The 16,875-nt window shown below is 46.2% G+C and overlaps 1 protein-coding gene across 4 annotated transcripts in view; it reads right to left on the minus strand.

The window, feature by feature from the left end:
- The window catches only part of LOC140122049 (cytochrome P450 2J2-like), a 46,892-nt gene extending 31,764 nt beyond the window's left edge, over positions 1–15,128 (minus strand). The window contains exon 1 of one of the 4 annotated variants that reach the window (XM_072142422.1): positions 14,961–15,128. In XM_072142422.1, coding sequence (XP_071998523.1) covers positions 14,961–15,113 — 153 coding nt within the window. In that variant the 5' untranslated portion in view covers positions 15,114–15,128. Of the gene's footprint in view, positions 1–14,035; positions 14,173–14,960 lie in introns of those variants that run through there. The other 3 variants (XM_072142421.1, XM_072142420.1, XM_072142423.1) reach the window with 3 other exon arrangements.
- Between the last annotated feature and the right edge of the window lie 1,747 nt (positions 15,129–16,875).

The raw sequence follows: 16,875 nt of genomic DNA on the forward strand, positions 1-16,875 counted from the left end.
CCACCTGACCAGTGGGAGTAACAAAACCCCTGGTCAGGAAAGTTCTAGAGGTCCCAGTGCACTCTCTCAGAGTAGAGAGGAGACCAGTGCAGACAGAGCTCAGCTCACTGCCTGAGCAGCTCTGAGGAGCTAGCTAGTGAGAGAAAGCGGTATCACCCTACCTTCAAGGGTGATATCTGAAGCAACCCAGGACAAGCTGAACTCAGGTATTCCGGGCCCTGGCTGTCTCCAGGCCCCAAGAAAAGGCTAGGTCCAGGCGGGGGATGTTGCAGGTCCCTATCCACATATGAGCGAACATGCTCGTCCGAGCTTGATGCTCGTTCGAGCATTAGCGTACTCGAAACTGCTCGTTGCTCGGACGAATACTTCGCCCGCTCGAGAAAATGGCAGCTCCCGCCGTTTTGCTTTTTGGCGGCCAGAAACAGAGCCAATCACAAGCCAGGAGACTCTGCACTCCACCCAGCATGACGTGGTACCCTTACACGTCGATAGCAGTGGTTGGCTGGCCAGATCAGGTGACCCTGGGATAGACTAGCCGCTGCCCGCGCTGCTCGGATCATTCTGTGTCTGGATGCCGCTAGGGAGAGAGCTGCTGCTGGTCAGGGAAAGCGTTAGGGTGTTCTATTAGCTTACTGTTAGGCAGGAGTGATTCTCCAAGAACCCAACAGCCCTTCTTAGGGCTACAATAACGTTCTACTTTTTTTTTTTTTATTTGCATCTAGTACCATTTTGTGAGGAATTAGCAGGGGGACTTGCTACCGTTGTGTTTAGCTCTTAGTGGCACACATATCCACCTCAAACACCAAAGTGGGAAAATTTAGTAGGGGTTGGATTTCAATTAGGCACAGTCTGCCATTTTTCCTTTTTTATTTTACGTTTATTTTGTTTAATAACTCAGTGTCATCTCATCTGGCATAGTAGTGTGCTTTCATACTTGGCTAGAAAATAGCCATAGGAGAATCCAAACGGCTTACGCCTACAGTAGCGTTATATATTTGATTTCTGGTTGATCTGCTGGTGGCTGTACTTGCTGCAGTGCATCTACTAGCCAATTGTGAGCAATTTGTAGTGAGACTTGCGACCGCTGTGTTTTGCGCTTAGTGACGCACATATCCATTGCAAAGACCGAAGTGGGAAAATTTAGTAGGGGTTGGATTTCAATTAGGCACAGTCTGCCATTTGTCCTTTTTTATTTTACGTTTATTTTGTTTAATAACTCAGCGTCATCTCATCTGGCATAGTAGTGTGCTTTCATACTTGGCTAGAAAATAGCCATAGCAATAGGATAGCATTGTTTGGTTTTAAAAACTCAAAAACACAAAAAAAAGTTAAAAAAAAATTAAAGCTATAACTCTCATTTTAAAAATGTTTAACCCGAGGGCTAGGGGTAGAGGACGAGGGCGGGGACGTGGGCGTCCAACTACTGCAGGGGTCAGAGGCCGTGGTCCTGGCCGGGGTGAGACACCACCTGCTTATGAGGGAGCAGGGGAACGCCGCAGAGCTACACTCCCTAGGTTCATGTCTGAAGTTACTGGGACTCGTGGTAGAGCACTGTTGAGGCCAGAACAGTGCGAACAGGTGATGTCGTGGATTGCTGACAATGCTTCGAGCAATTTGTCCACCAGTCAGTCTTCCACACAGTCCACCCATGTCACCGAAATCGCCACTCCTCCAGCTCCTGCACCTCAGCCTCCTCCCCCCCAGTCTGCCCCCTCCCAGGAAAATTTGGCATTTGAACCGGCATACTCTGAGGAACTGTTTTCTGGACCCTTCCCACAGTCACAAACCACTTGTCCGGTTGCTGCTGAGCAATTTTCCGATGCCCAGGTTTTCCACCAGTCACAGTCTGTGGGTGATGATGACCTTCTTGACGTAGTGGAAGTGTGTAAAGAGGTGTCCGACGATGAGGAGACACGGTTGTCAGACAGTGGGGAAGTTGTTGTCAGGGCAGGAAGTCCGAGGGGGGAGCAGACTGAGGGATCGGAGGATGATGAGGTGACAGACCCAAGCTGGGTTGAGAGGCCGGGTGAACACAGTGCTTCTGAGACGGAGGAGAGTCCTCGACCAGAACAGGTTGGAAGAGGCAGTGGTGGGGCCAGACGGAGAGGCAGGGCCAGAGCTGGTGCATCAGCGCCAAATGTGTCAACTAGTGAAGCTCCCGTGGCGAGGGCTCTTGCGGCGAGGGCTAGATCTTCAGAAGTCTGGAGGTTCTTTAAGGAAACACCGGATGACCGACGGACTGTGGTGTGCAACATTTGCCAAACCAGGCTCAGCAGGGGTTCCACCACTACTAGCTTAACTACCACCAGTATGCGCAGGCATATGAATGCTAAACACCCCACTCAGTGGCAACAAGCCCGTTCACCTCCGGCCGTGCACACCACTGCTCCTTCCCCTGTGTCAGCTGATAGTCAGCCCCCTGCCCAGGACCCTGCCACAAAAACCCCATCGTCGCCTCCACGATCCTCCACAGCATCCACCAGCGTTCAGCTCTCCATACCCCAGACGCTGGAGCAGAAACGCAAATATAGTGCAACCCACCCGCACGCCCAAGCCCTTAATGTGCACATCTCCAGATTGCTTAGCCTGGAGATGCTGCCCTATAGGCTAGTAGAGACCGAGGCCTTTCGCAACCTCATGGCGGCGGCCGCCCCTCGGTATTCGGTCCCCAGCCGCCACTACTTTTCCCGATGTGCCGTCCCAGCCCTGCACCAGCACGTGTCAGACAACATCACCCGTGCCCTGACCAACGCCGTTTCTGACAAGGTCCACCTGACCACGGACACGTGGACGAGTGCTGCCGGGCAGGGCCACTATATATCGCTGACGGCACATTGGGTTAACTTGGTGGAGGCTGGGACCGAGTCTGACCCTGGGGCTGGTCACATACTGCCGACGCCGAGGATTGCGGGGCCTACCTCGGTCCAGGTGTTTCAGGCCTACTATGCCTCCTCCTCCTCCCACCCCTCCTCCACCTCCTCCTCCGAACTACCATCCGTGGGCACGGCGCCATCAGTCGGTAGCTCTAGGCACAGCAGCAGTGCCGTTGCTAAGCGACAGCAGGCGGTGCTCAAACTGCTGAGCCTAGGCGATAAAAGGCACACCGCCCAAGAGCTATTACAGGGCATCACGGCGCAGACTAATCTGTGGCTGGCACCGCTGAACCTGAAGCCAGGCATGGTTGTGTGTGACAACGGCCGTAACCTGGTGGCGGCTCTGCAACTCGGCAGACTGACACATGTGCCATGCCTGGCCCATGTGTTAAATCTGATAGTTCAGCGTTTCCTCAAGACCCCAATCTGTCTGATTTGCTCACGAAGGTGCGCCGCATCTGTGCGCATTTCAGGAAGTCCAGCACAGATGCTGCCACTCTCAGGGCAGCGCAGCGCCGCCTCCAACTGCCCGCTCACCGACTGTTGTGCGACGTGCCCACGAGGTGGAATTCAACACTGACCATGTTATCCAGAGTTTACCAGCAGCGCCGAGCCATTGTAGACTGCCAGATGTCAACTTCCACCAGAACTGGTAGTCAGGTCAGTCAGCTTCCTCAAGTCTACAATGAGGAGTGGACGTGGATGTCTGATATCTGTCAGGTGCTGAGTAACTTCGAGGAGTCAACACAGATGGTCAGTGGCGATGCCGCCATCATCAGCCTCACCATCCCGCTGCTTGGCCTGTTGAAAAACTCTCTGATCAGCATGAAGTCGGAAGCTTTGCGCTCGTCACAAGAGACGGGGGAAGAAGATTCCCTTGTTGATAGCCAAAGCACCCTTAGGTCTGTTTCTCAGCGCATATCGGAGGAGGTGGAGGTGGAGGAGGATGAGGAGGAAGAGGAGGAGAATGTTGTCGAGACACAAGAGGGGACCATTGTTGAGTCCTTTACTGTTCAGCGTGTATGGGCAGAAGAAGAGGAGTTGGAGGAGTTGGAGGAGGAGGAAATGGACAGTCAGGCCAGTGAGGGGAGTGAATTCTTACGCGTTGGTACTCTGGCGCATATGGCAGATTTCATGCTAGGCTGCCTATCCCGTGACCCTCGCGTTCAAAGAATTTATTCCAGCACCGATTACTGGGTGTTCACTCTCCTGGACCCACGGTACAAGCAAAATCTTTCCACTCTCATCCCTGCAGAGGAAAGGAGTGTGAGAATGCATGAATACCAGCAGGCCCTGGTGCACAAGCTGAAACAGTATTTCCCTTCTGACAGCGCTAGCGGCAGAGTGCGTAGTTCTGCGGGACAAGTAGCGAGGGAGAGTAGGCGAGCAGGCAGCTTGTCCAGCACTGGCAAGGGTACGCTTTACAAGGCTTTTGCCAGCTTTATGTCACCCCAGCAAGACACTGTCACCTGTCCCCAGTCTCGGCAGAGTAGGGCTGATCTTTACAGAAAGATGGTGAGGGAGTACGTAGCTGACCATACCATCGTCCTAAATGATCACACAGCTCCCTACAACTACTGGGTTTCAAAGCTGGACATGTGGCACGAACTGGCGCTGTACGCCTTGGAGGTTCTTGCCTGCCCTGTCGCTAGCGTCTTGTCCGAGCGGGTTTTCAGTGCAGCTGGTGGCATCATCACCGATAAGCGTACACGCCTGTCGACTGACAGCGCTGACAGGCTGACGCTTATTAAGATGAATAAAGCCTGGATTTCTCATAATTTCCAATCTCCACCAGGTGAAGGAAGCTCAACCTGAATAATTGATCCACTCCTCCTCCTCCTCATTTTCCTCCTTCTCCTCCTCTTTGTACAGTAAAGCAGAGGAAACTGGCTATTTTTTGACAGGGCCCACTGGCTCTTGCTATAGTACTTTATGCATTTAATTTTTCTGGAGGGCCACCGACCCGGTCCTCTGTTTTAAACAATTTTTGGGAGTGCCACATACAGGCACTCAATCTATTCAATTTTTCTGGAGGGCCACCGACCCGTTCCTCTGTTTTAAACAATTTTTGGGAGTGCCACATACAGGCACTCAATCTATTCTATTTTTCTGGAGGGCCACCTACCTGCTCCTCTGGTTTGAAAACTTTTTGGGACTGCCACATACAGGCACTCAATCTATTCTATTTTTCTGGAGGGCCACCTACCTGCTCCTCTGGTTTGAAAAATTTTTGGGACTGCCACATACAGGCACTCAATCTATTCAATTTTTCTGGAGGGCCATCTACCTGCTCCTCTGGTTTGAAAAATTTTTGGGACTGCCACATACAGGCACTATCCAAATTAAATTGTCTCCATAGCAGCCTCCACACGTTGTCTCCATTGCTACCTCCAAAAGTCGTCCATATAGCTGCCTCCATACATCGTCCCTTTATCAAACGAGGTGTGTCAGGCAGAAATTTGGGTTGTTTTCATGGATTCCACATCAAAGTTGTTAACTTTGTCGCCACCCTGCTGTGTTATCCACAAAATATACTGGCAAACTTTTACCATTTAGGGATATTATTTCAGCGCTTCTTGCGCATCTGTTTACATTCCCCTCACCCGCCATATCCTAAACTTATAAGAACGCTACTACACTTGATCTTATACAAAAGGTTCTTAGAAGTGCTGTTTGGGGAGTAGCCTAGAGACAGGGGCTTGGATTGGCGAAAGCTCGCCTGGCAGCGGAGCGCCAACTCCATGCCAAGATCCAACTAACATAGTTTTAACTGCAGAACCTTTAATCTACTACTAGTTCACTGCCTCCATACATGGTCCCCTTATCAAACGAGCTGTGTCAGGCAGAATTTTGGGTTGTTTTCATGGCTTCCATGTTAACTTTGTCGCCACCCTGCTGTGTAATCCACAAAATATACTGGCAAACTTTTATCATGTACCGATATTATTTGAGCGCTTCTTGCTCACCTCCTTTGGTTCCTCTCTGCCACCCATTGGTTTGAAGCCTGAGTCCATTTAGGGTATGTCGCCATGCCACTCTCTAGCCTGCTGCCGCTGCCTCTGCATGCCGTCCCCTATAGTGTCAGGGTCAATTATTGCATGTTTTAGATGCTATCTAGCTTCATTCTGTCACTCTGTCATGGCCATGCTGTTGCCCATAATTTTGGCATAATGGTGCGATTAAGCAGCCTCAGAGGCATCCATGCATGCTGCCCCTGCTGTTTCCTGTCCATTTCCGTGGTGTTTCCATCCTTTTCTGAGGTTCCCAGGTGTTTGGCCAAGCTTCCCTGTGCAGAGCCTTGGTCCCCTTGAAAAATGCTCGAGTCTCCCATTGACTTCAATGGGGTTCGTTATTCGAGACGAGCACTCGAGCATCGGGAAAAGTTCGTCTCGAATAACGAGTACCCGAGCATTTTAGTGCTCGCTCATCTCTATAATCAACCTACCAGTATGTTTTTGGAGTGTGGGAGGAGACCTGAGGACCCAGAGGAAACCCACGCAAACATGTAGAAAACATACAAACTCTTTGCAGATATTGATCTGGGACTTAAAGCCAGGTCCCCAGTGCTGTAAGGCTTGAATACTAACCAATAAGCCACTGTACTGCTCTACACATTGCTTTTCAGCCATGCTTCACCAAATAAAAAAAAAAATAAAAAAATTCATAAAATTTGCCCGGACGGATATGTTGGTACCCATAACTTAATATTTTGTTGCACAGCCTTTTGAGGCAATCACACATTTTTGTAACTGTCAGTGAGACTTCTGCACCTCTCAGCAGGTATTTTGGCCACTCCTTATGAGCAAACTGCTCCAGTTGTCTGGGGTTTGAAGGGTGCATTTTCCACACAGCAAGTTTCAGCTTCTTCCAAGGATGCCCTATAGCAGTGATGGCAAACCTTTTAGACACGAGTGCCCAAACTACAACCAAAACCAATGTATTTTTCGCAAAGTGCCAATGCGACAATTTAAGCAGCAACTTATTACTCCCGGCTCTTTCGCAGGTTTGAATTGTATAAACATCTGAGGACACCAATACAGCAGAAAGAAGGAGAAGTTTGGATTATCATTGTAGCTTCCTTCTAGGGTCCTGGGCTGCAAGAGGCCTTAAGTCCTGTCTGACAGACATTGCCCATAGAGATGGCTCGGGTGCCCATAGAGATGGCCCTGATTGCCACCTCTGGCACCCGTGCCATAGGTTCGCCACCACTGCCCTATAGGGTTTAGGCCAGGGCTCATATGAGGCCACTTCAGAATAGACCAATGTTTCACCTTAGTCATTCTTAAGTGTTTTTAGCTGTGACCCATGACCTGCGAAAGACCAAGCTTTTGGACACTGAGCAAAACATTTCCCTCTAGAATCCCTTTATTTTTTTAAGATTTCATTGTACCCTGCACAGATTCAAGACACCCTGTGCCAGATGCAGCAAAGCAGCCTCAGAACATAACAGAGCCTCCGCCGTGTTTCACAGCAGGTACAGGGTTCTTTTCAAAATATACTTCCGATGGACCATGCCAAAAAGTTTGATTGTAGTCTCATCTGTCCATAGGACATTCTTTCAGCTTTGTAGTTTTCCAAATTCCAGTCTTGCTTTTTTATGATTTGTTTTCAGCAATGGTATTCTCCTTGGTGGTCTCCCATTAAGTGCACTTTAGCACAAACAACGATGGATGGTTTGATTTTACACTGACATTCTTTGAACTTGAAGTTCACTTTTCATCTCAATAGAAGTTTTTCTGGGCTCTTTTGATACCATTTGTATTTGTCTCTTGGATTCAAAATCAAATTTCCTCCTGTGTCCACGTCCAGGCAGGCTGGCTACAGTCCCACAGATCTTATATTTCTGAATAATATGTGCAACTGTAGTCATAGGAACATCAAGCTGCCTGGAGATGGTCTTATAACCTTTATCTTTAACATGCTTGTCGAAAAATTCTTTTTTCTTAGCTCCTGAGACAAGAGTTTCCTTCTCTTCCTATGGTCCATGTTGAGTGTGGTACACACCATGTCACTAAACAGCACAGTGGATAGCTGTAGCCCTTTATACAGGCCACTCAATGATTACAAGATTGTAGACACCTGTGATGCTAATGAGTGTACAAACAGTGATGTCCCGTTAGTTTAATGTGTTCATTTTCATAGAAATTTATTTTATTTCTACTTTTGTCAGATGCAAGTTATTTCTGTGGCCATTGTGGGTTTTTCTTTCGTTAAATGAGGAGTACCAACAATTTTGTCCACGTGTGTATAATTTATTTAGGCTAGGTCCCATAACAGATTCTTTCACTATTACTGTTCTAAACAAAATGAAAGCCAAATGTCCCCCCTTGCACTGTGGATTCTACACTTAATGCCCTTTAATGTGGCCTTTACTTACAGGGCTCTCAATTACAACCTCTTTCATCTGTCCCTCCCCACTTACATCCTTTTTTCTGTAGCCCTCTCCACTTTCTGCACCCCCCCCCCCTTCCGTACACACATTCTATTTCCAAGAGCAACTAATATGCCATAGAAGTCAAGCTCATTGTAATAACCATATAATAACCAACATGAAGAAAACCTTTGCACATTTAATTTCTTATTTCAAGTTCCAGTTTAGTTTTTACTGCAAAAAACAAACTTGTTCATGAAAAAAAAAAAAATGCATAGTTACATCAGCTTGCCTGGCTAAACCAGTTCCCAGTCACTATTCAATTCTATGGGTGGTGGAAAAATGCCAGAATTCTTGCATGCATAGCTTGATACATTCCCGTAATGAAGCGCTGGTGCTAAAAATGTAGAGCCATAGATCTAGAATGTTAATTATGTGTGTACGACATTACAATTTGTATGAAGAATAAACATACGATGAGGGGGGGTTAGTTTATGTGATGGGACTAGTGATATTGTAGATGGCAGAATTCAAATGATACTTTTATTCACAAATTTCACAACCAAAAAAAAAATTAGGATTGGTGTATTAGCACACTGCTGCATATACATAGGTGTAACTAGCAATATATATATTTAAACTAGGCCATTGTCAACCACTAGCGCCTTTATACAGGTCTACTGAAGCTACTACAAGCACTTTACAATAGACCACTTGTGGCTTGCAATACAATTCCCACAACAGGGCTGTCCTGAAGATAGGACCACTGTACTAGTCCAACACTGCTGGCCAATGCCTGAAAAGTAAAATTGTTTACGCACTTCACAGGACTAGTCCTATATGTTTTAATGATACCTAATAAAAATAAAATTAGTTTTGTCTTTTAAACGTTTCCAGTCAGGCAGGACCCCTTTTTTGACACTGCTGCATAGCACGCAGGATTTAACAAGATGTTTCCACACTGGAATGGGTGAGACCTTGCATAGATTCAGCTATAACCTGTGCTGCCATTCCACTGCAGGCTAAAGTAAATGCGTTTTTTTTTTTTTTTTTATAAAAGGGGTTATCCAGGTGTTAAAAATTACTTAGGGCCGGGCTATTTAAAATTAATAGACATGTACTTACCTCCTCCGGTGCTGCCGATGTCCCGCGCCACGGTCCGTTTGATCCGTGCCCCTGTTTGTTTACAGGGGCACATAAGTTGCGCACTGGGAACTTCCAGTCCGCGGTGTGGCCGGCTCCTCCCTTCCGTCCCCATCTCTCAGCGCTGTAAGCGCTGGGAGAAGGTGTCGGATGGGAGCTTCTGGCCGCCCTTGTAATCAAACCGGCCGGCGCACAGAGGAGACGGAGCAGGACATCGGCAGGGCCAGACGAGGTAAGTAGATGTTTATTATTTTTAAATAACCCTCCCCAGCCCGGCCACAAGTAATTTTTTAACACCCAGATAACCCCTTTAACTGAATGCTTTAGGCCAGCGGCATACGTGGCATTTTGAACCTGTTTTTTGGGCCATTAATAAGCAGTCCGTTTTTAACGGACTGCTTAAAAGTGGCCCAAAAATGGGTTCAAAACACTACGTGTGCCGCAGCCTTAGGGTGAAGACACACATGGCGTTTTTGGGCCGTTTTTGGACCGTTTTTACTAAGTGCGTTTTCAGATCGTTAAAACCGCATGCGCTTTTGTCCGTTTTTCATTGCGCAATTTCGGGAAACCGGACAAAAACGCATGCGTTTTCAAAAAACGGATGCGTTTTTAACGATCTGAAAACGCACTTAGTAAAAACGGCCCAAAAACGCCATGTGTGTCTTCACCCTTAGGCTGCAGTCACACGTTTTGTTTGCATTTAGCGCATGCGTTTTCAAACAGCTGAATAGGAGATTTGTACAATTACATTGTTTTCAACATTGTGTTTACAAAACACATGTGTTAACACTTTGTTAGCATATGCATTAATGCAATGTTAACACTGTTTGTTAATGCATGTGTTAACACTTACGTTTTGCAAACGCATTGTTGACAACAGTGTAATCACGCAAATCTCCTCAGCTATTTGAATCCTAACCTAAATCGGGCACAACACAAGAAAACTTACACAGTGAACTTTGCTTCATGGGGGTCAGAAGACACACATTTATTTATTCCAAATATCCCCTCAAATAAAAGAAGGTCTAAAGGAAGATGTAAAAATGGATACTGTCAGACACCTTTGCAAGTCTATTGAAATCAACGGGAAAAAAAAAAAAAAAGTTGTTCATCCATTTTTTAAACGGTAAACGCAAAACAGAAGCCAAAATTCTGATAGGAATTGGCCCTGAGGGTGGGTTCACACGTTTAGTTTTTCAGACACAGTTTTTGAATCCAAAAGCAGGTATGGCTCAAAATGGGTGACAATTTACTATTGAGAGAAGCTGCTTCTCCTCTATTTTCACTCCACTCCTGGTTTGGGCACCAAAAACTGCATCGGAAAAACTGAACGTGTGAATGCACCCTAACTTAAACAAAAAAACTTTAGAAGACAGTAGATTACATGCATTTTCTTTGAGTTTTATCCTTTCATTTTTCAAGTCTAATGTTAACAAATTCTTTCAAGTTTCGGCATGTTAACAATATATTTACATATGCCTTAACGCTTGCACTTTGTAAATGCAATGTCGACACCAATATAATTATGCAAATCTCTTCTCAGCTGTTGTGATTGAAAATGCATGTGTTAACTCCAGGTGTAAATGCAACCCAACAGAGGTATAAAAATTAGCATGATTACTCTCTTTGGTCATTATTCACATGTTGATGGTGCCCCAATAAATCTCCATTTAAAGGGGTTGTGTCACCATTGCACATTGCTGTAATTGGGTCCAATGCATTGTTAAAAGTACTTTCACCATTTACACTTATTACAAAATCTGCAGGCTTACTGAGATAACTCCTTTTGTTCTGGTTGCTGGCGCCCCCCGGTGGTAGCTGTGTCCCGTCCTGAGCAACAGCTGATCTGGCTGAGTCTTCGCACAGGGAGTCAGTCAGCTGTTCTCCACTACAGATCACTCCAAGGGCTCACAGCTCCTCTGCACACTGAGAGATCACCTGACACACTGCAGCCAATAGGAGGTGAGAGAGGAGGAGGGGCAGAGATTGTGCTGTGATGGCCACTGCTCACCAGCTACACAGGAGCCTACAGCAGCAGATACAAGGTAACTGCAGCCAGACATGTCTGCTCAGAGGAGTCCTCCCTAACATGGATCATAGCAATGTATCAGCCCTTTCCTCCCTCCACCATTAGTCAGGTCACACAGTAGGCTGCAGAGATAACACAAGTAACAGGCTGAGCTCTGACCTCTCCTGATGCAGTCCTCCTCCTGTACTCTCCTCCATGCACTGTCCCTCCATGTTACCCTGCTCTCCTGCAAAGGGGCCCCTGTGCCTGACTAGCAGGGAAGTCGCTAAACATCAGCAACATGTGAGAAGCTGTTATCTATCTATCTATCTATCTATCTCTCTCTATCACATATCCATCTATCACAGGGGTAGGGAACCTACGGCTCGGGAGCCATATGTGGCTCTTTTGATGGCTGCATCTGGCTCTCAGACAAATCATTGTTAAATAGCGATGGACAGTGTGTACATCTAAGAGACACAGCGCTGATCTCTGGCTGCAGGCAGGGATGTTACCACTGCATGCGTCCTTTCAGTGACCAAGGTGCCATCGCCGCACCATTGCTTAGGTGACAGCACCTGTGTCATAGAGTAGAGCCGCATCCACTCTTCTCTATGACCCAGGTGCCATTGCCTAAGCAACGATAACAGTGGCGCCTGGGTCATAGAGAAGAGCGCGGAGTTATGAGAAGATGCTGAAGGGAAAGCAGGTAGGTGAGTATTCCCTTTTTTTTTTTTTTTTTGCTGGGACTACCTATCTAATGGGGGCGTGTGCTGGAGCTACCTATCTACTGGGAGCAATTATGTGCTGGCACTACCCATCTACTGGGGGAAAGTATGTGCTGGCACTAGATATCTACTGGGGAAGCATATGCTGTGGCTACCTATCTACTGGGAGGCATGTGCTGTGACTACTTATCTACTGGGGCCTGGGGGCATGTGATGGGGCTACCTGTCTACTGGGAGGTATTTGCTCTGGCTACCCCATCTACTGAGGGCATGTGCTATGACTACCTTTCTACCTTGGGCATGTGCTGTGGATACCTATCTATTGCCGAGCATGTGCTGTGGCTACCTATCTACAGGGGAGCATGTGCTGTGATTACCAATCTACTGGGGGGCATGTGCTGGGGCTACCTATCTACTGGGAGACATGTGCCGTGGCTACCTATCTACTGGGAGGCATGTGCATATTGTATGGCTCTCGCAGAATTACATTTTAAAATATGTGGCGTTCATGGCTCTCTCAGCCAAAAAGGTTCCTGACCCCTGATCTATCACATATCTAACTCATATCTATCTATCTATCTATCTATCTATCTATCTAGTGATTTGGTTGCAATTCCTTACAAAATACACAGAAAGAGATTCAATCAACATGCAAAAATACAAAAGTTTATTAGTAAAAGTCATAAAAACAACTATTGCACCTAATTTTGTACAATCAATGCATACAAGAAGAGCAAAACAATGTATTCTCACAGCATCATGGTCGGTCAGGCGGACAGTAAAGTGTAAATATGTCGGAGGTCTAGAAAAATGCAGGGACAGCAAACTCCATGCGTATCCTCACTTCAAAGTGACTTCCTCAGGGGTAAGTGGCACTTTGCAGTGACGATACACGTGGGGTTTGCCTCCCCTGCAACCACCTAGACTTCCGCCATGCATGTCAACCTGACCGACCATGATGCTGTGAGAATACATAGTACATGTGTACTATGTGCAGTGTCCTGTGTAGTGTGCAGGGACCGCCAGATTCAGGATTTCTGGCGCACGTTCTTCATGAATCTGGTGCCCCCTGCACTGCTTTGACAGACTGCACCAACTTTTTTTGGTGCACTTTTAACATGGGGCGTATGACACATTTCAATTGGACTTCTATTGGATCAGTAAATGCAGGGACTATTTGAGCACAGCAGGTGGAAGGAGACTCTGACGGCTGAGCGCTCTGTAGCACTGAGTTGTGCAATAACTGCAGCTGTCAGTGCTGTGCATGTGCCTGGCCCCTCCCACATCTGCTTCTGTGTGGAACAGAGTAGAGGCTGAACACGCATCATAATAACAAATAGAAAGGAATCTTTACTTCCAGGTAACCATTACAAATAGATTTTTGAAATATTTTAACCTCTTTGACAGCTTTTTGTAGTCAATTGTTTCGTGGCATAACCCCTTTAAGTAAGGACCCAGAGGAAAGTGCAGACATTCGTGTCTTTGAGGGTGCATTCACACGTTGCATTTTTAAATCTTCGACATTAAGTACAGTAAGTTAAATATACAACATAGGTGGACTCAAAATTCATTTAAGTTTTTATGTTATATTGGTGACAATGGATGTAAAGGAGGTTTTCTTCACCTTATATTGATAAAGAATACATCGAAGTATGGGTTGAAATAATAACTGCAAAAGCGTCACCCGCTTCTCCCCTCCCTTTAGTGTCCTGTAAACGCTTCACATATTGATGTGCTGGATCTACCACAAAATGTATCTACATTGGAGCATTTTCCCTGGCACATCGTGTGCACCTAACCACCATCTCGCACAATAATGGAGAGCCTCCATGCTGTGAGCTAAAATGTGGCTTATAAACTTCTATGGTCTTTTGTTATAAGTATCATGTAGTAGAAAAACCGCAGCACTCACCGGCCTCTTCGTGAGAACGTCTCTTTATTTCATTTAGGGCTACAGGGAGGGTGCATGACCGGACCACTTTCTCAAGCCAAAACGTACCCACCCATCCAGGAAACACTAGGTATATAAGTGAACACTCATTCAATGCACCTGACCAAGCAGAGGGGAGGGGGACTGAACACCAACACGGGACACACCCCTTCAAAACAGTGTGAACTACATTTTCCGCATTTTCTTTCTACTACATCAGTGGTGGGGAACCTATGGCACGGGTGCATGATACTTATACCTGGATTTTCTGCTGAGCACTGCAGGCTGTGTGGACTGTAGTTTTGTGCCAAGTTCATTGTGCCTCCGTTTATAGCTGTCCTGCAAGACATTGCTGTCTGTGGACTGTGCCGACCCTATGCATTTGCTCTTGGAGTGGTCTTTTGTTATAAAATTGTCATGCTTGAATTATTTATTTATTAAAAAAAACTGGTTATTTTCACTGTTTAAGTACCTTTATAATCGATTACTGACATGTAAAAGAAAAGCTGCAGCAAACTTTAAATTACTTTACATGGATTTGTATAAATTATAATAAAATCTATAAATTCATAATCCAAGTTTCATCAGTATAAACATTATAATACTGTGTTAGACAACACTATTGTTGAGCCGCAGTGTTTGCTGCATGAAGTCTGTTGATGCTACAGAACAAGCAAATTACTGTGGTTACTATCTTCAGTGCCAGTATCATAGAGATTCTATACTGAGAACCTCAGAAGAGTAGAACTAGTTTAGTGGCACGTTTTGGCTTGCCCCTGCTGCAGCTTACCATTAGTAATGTCTAACACAAATCTGGAAGTACATCATAAGCTTCACTTTAAATGTCTCATATGTAGGTATATACATAGAGATCAAAAACTCAGATATAAGAGAAATAAGATCGTACCGTGCAAGCAGCTGGGATACCTCTTAAAATTTGTTGCACATTTTCAGAATATATAGACCTGCTTAAGGGTTGGTCCTGTTTATAAGTATTGCAAAATATTAACTTGTGCCAAAAGAACAGGCACAGCCACAGGCAACAGCATAGGAACGTCATGTTATATATTGTAGATTCCTTGTGAGCACAAGAAAACACAAATCTATTTCACCATACCTGATACCTGGCAAGAAAAATTATTAGTAAAATATACTTATTCTGCTTTAATAAACTACTTTTAATATGACATATTATGACAAAGGAATATAAAATATAGTGCTCTATCATCCATAATCCCTGGAAATCAAACAGAAGCTACTTCCTGTAAAATAGCCCACTGATCATCTCGCTGCAGTGTGTGGATACTTCTTGGGAACTACTTGATCTTATACGTGAACTACTTTGCACATGCAACATGCCCAACCCCGGACAGACAGTTGATGGGGATAATAAGGTGGTTAGGAATGGAGGCTCTTGCTTGGTAGTGTCCTTGTGGCCAGTGTCATGGTAGTGGTTCAAAACCACTCCTTTCTGGGCCAGAAGCATAGAAGCAAGAAGAGATTAGTATGGTATTCCAGGGAAACGCATGCGATTGTTAAGCCGATCGCATGCGTTTCTCTGGAAACGCATGTGCGTTCGGGCCGAGGACCTCCCCCTGTGCGCTAACGTCGCGTTATGAACGGACGTCTAGCGGTACGTGTGACGGCGGCCTAATGGGCTTAGCCCTTGAAGGACTCTGTAGCTGGTTTAACTGCAACAATGCATAAAGCACTTGTATAAGGCCCACTCCGGTGGGCTCTGGAATTGCTGGTACAGGACACCCAGAGTTTTGACCTGGAACTTGCATAGATTGTGCAGAAATAGGGCCCAGGACACCCTCAGACAATGACTCACTGGTGGTAACTTGCACAGGGAGAGTCAGGGGAACTGCTGAAATCATGGCAATGGCGCTGGTACAATCAGCATTACTGGATGTGATCACCACCAGATTGACATGGCATGCAGGACATCTACTGGGAGTAATTTATTGACATCCTCTGGCAGCTCATCATCCCTGTACGGTTCCAGGTTTCAAGCAGCTCAGACAAGTTCCACTCCAGCTGGCCAATAACCCTTTGGGCCCTGTTGTAGGGAAGAGAGTTACAGGTTATGCCATATCTCTAGCAGGCCAGGCCTCTTCACTGACCGGCATGACACAAACACACTCTCTACGACCGGTACTATCCTCCCGGATGAAGCCACACCCTCTTTCCTTGTTGAAGTGGATAACAACACTGGAGTACTAAAAAAATGACACACTTAGACTACAGCAGTAGAAAAAATGTATAGAAAATGCCAGCTCACCCAACCTTAAGGCTGTTATTTAGACATACATGCCTTCTTGAACGCCTTCTGGTGCACGACGATAATCCTTCCTTAGCCGTCTGGAACTTTCATACAAAAAGAGTTGGATCTGGCACAACATGAAAGAGCATCCACGGGTGTTCTTTGTCAAAAACTAACTTCCTTTATTTCATGAAACTCATCTTAAAACATGAGGAGACAGTCTGGTTGCTCTTTTATGTTGTGCCGGATCCAACTCTTTTTGTAAACAATCTGCTGCTGACTAGCCGGTAAGGAACTTGGTAGCCTCCGTTTCTTCCTTCTAAACTCCTGTGAGCTGTTGTGCAGGAATTCTTGGAGTGCATGGGGTGCTGGAAGTGACATCTGGCTTGCTAGCTACCTGAGGTGAGATGGTAGCCACTATGAGTTGCTTGGGCAGTGGGTACACCTCTTGGTCTCTTTGGGTGGTACGTCAGCTGCTCAGCAGATCTCCAGCTTACCTACCATCTCACAGACTCGTGCTAATCAGATAGAGGTAGCTCTAGTTGCACCATCTGGG

Source organism: Engystomops pustulosus, chromosome 3 (assembly GCF_040894005.1).
Source record: "Engystomops pustulosus chromosome 3, aEngPut4.maternal, whole genome shotgun sequence".
NCBI lineage: Eukaryota > Metazoa > Chordata > Amphibia > Anura > Leptodactylidae > Engystomops > Engystomops pustulosus.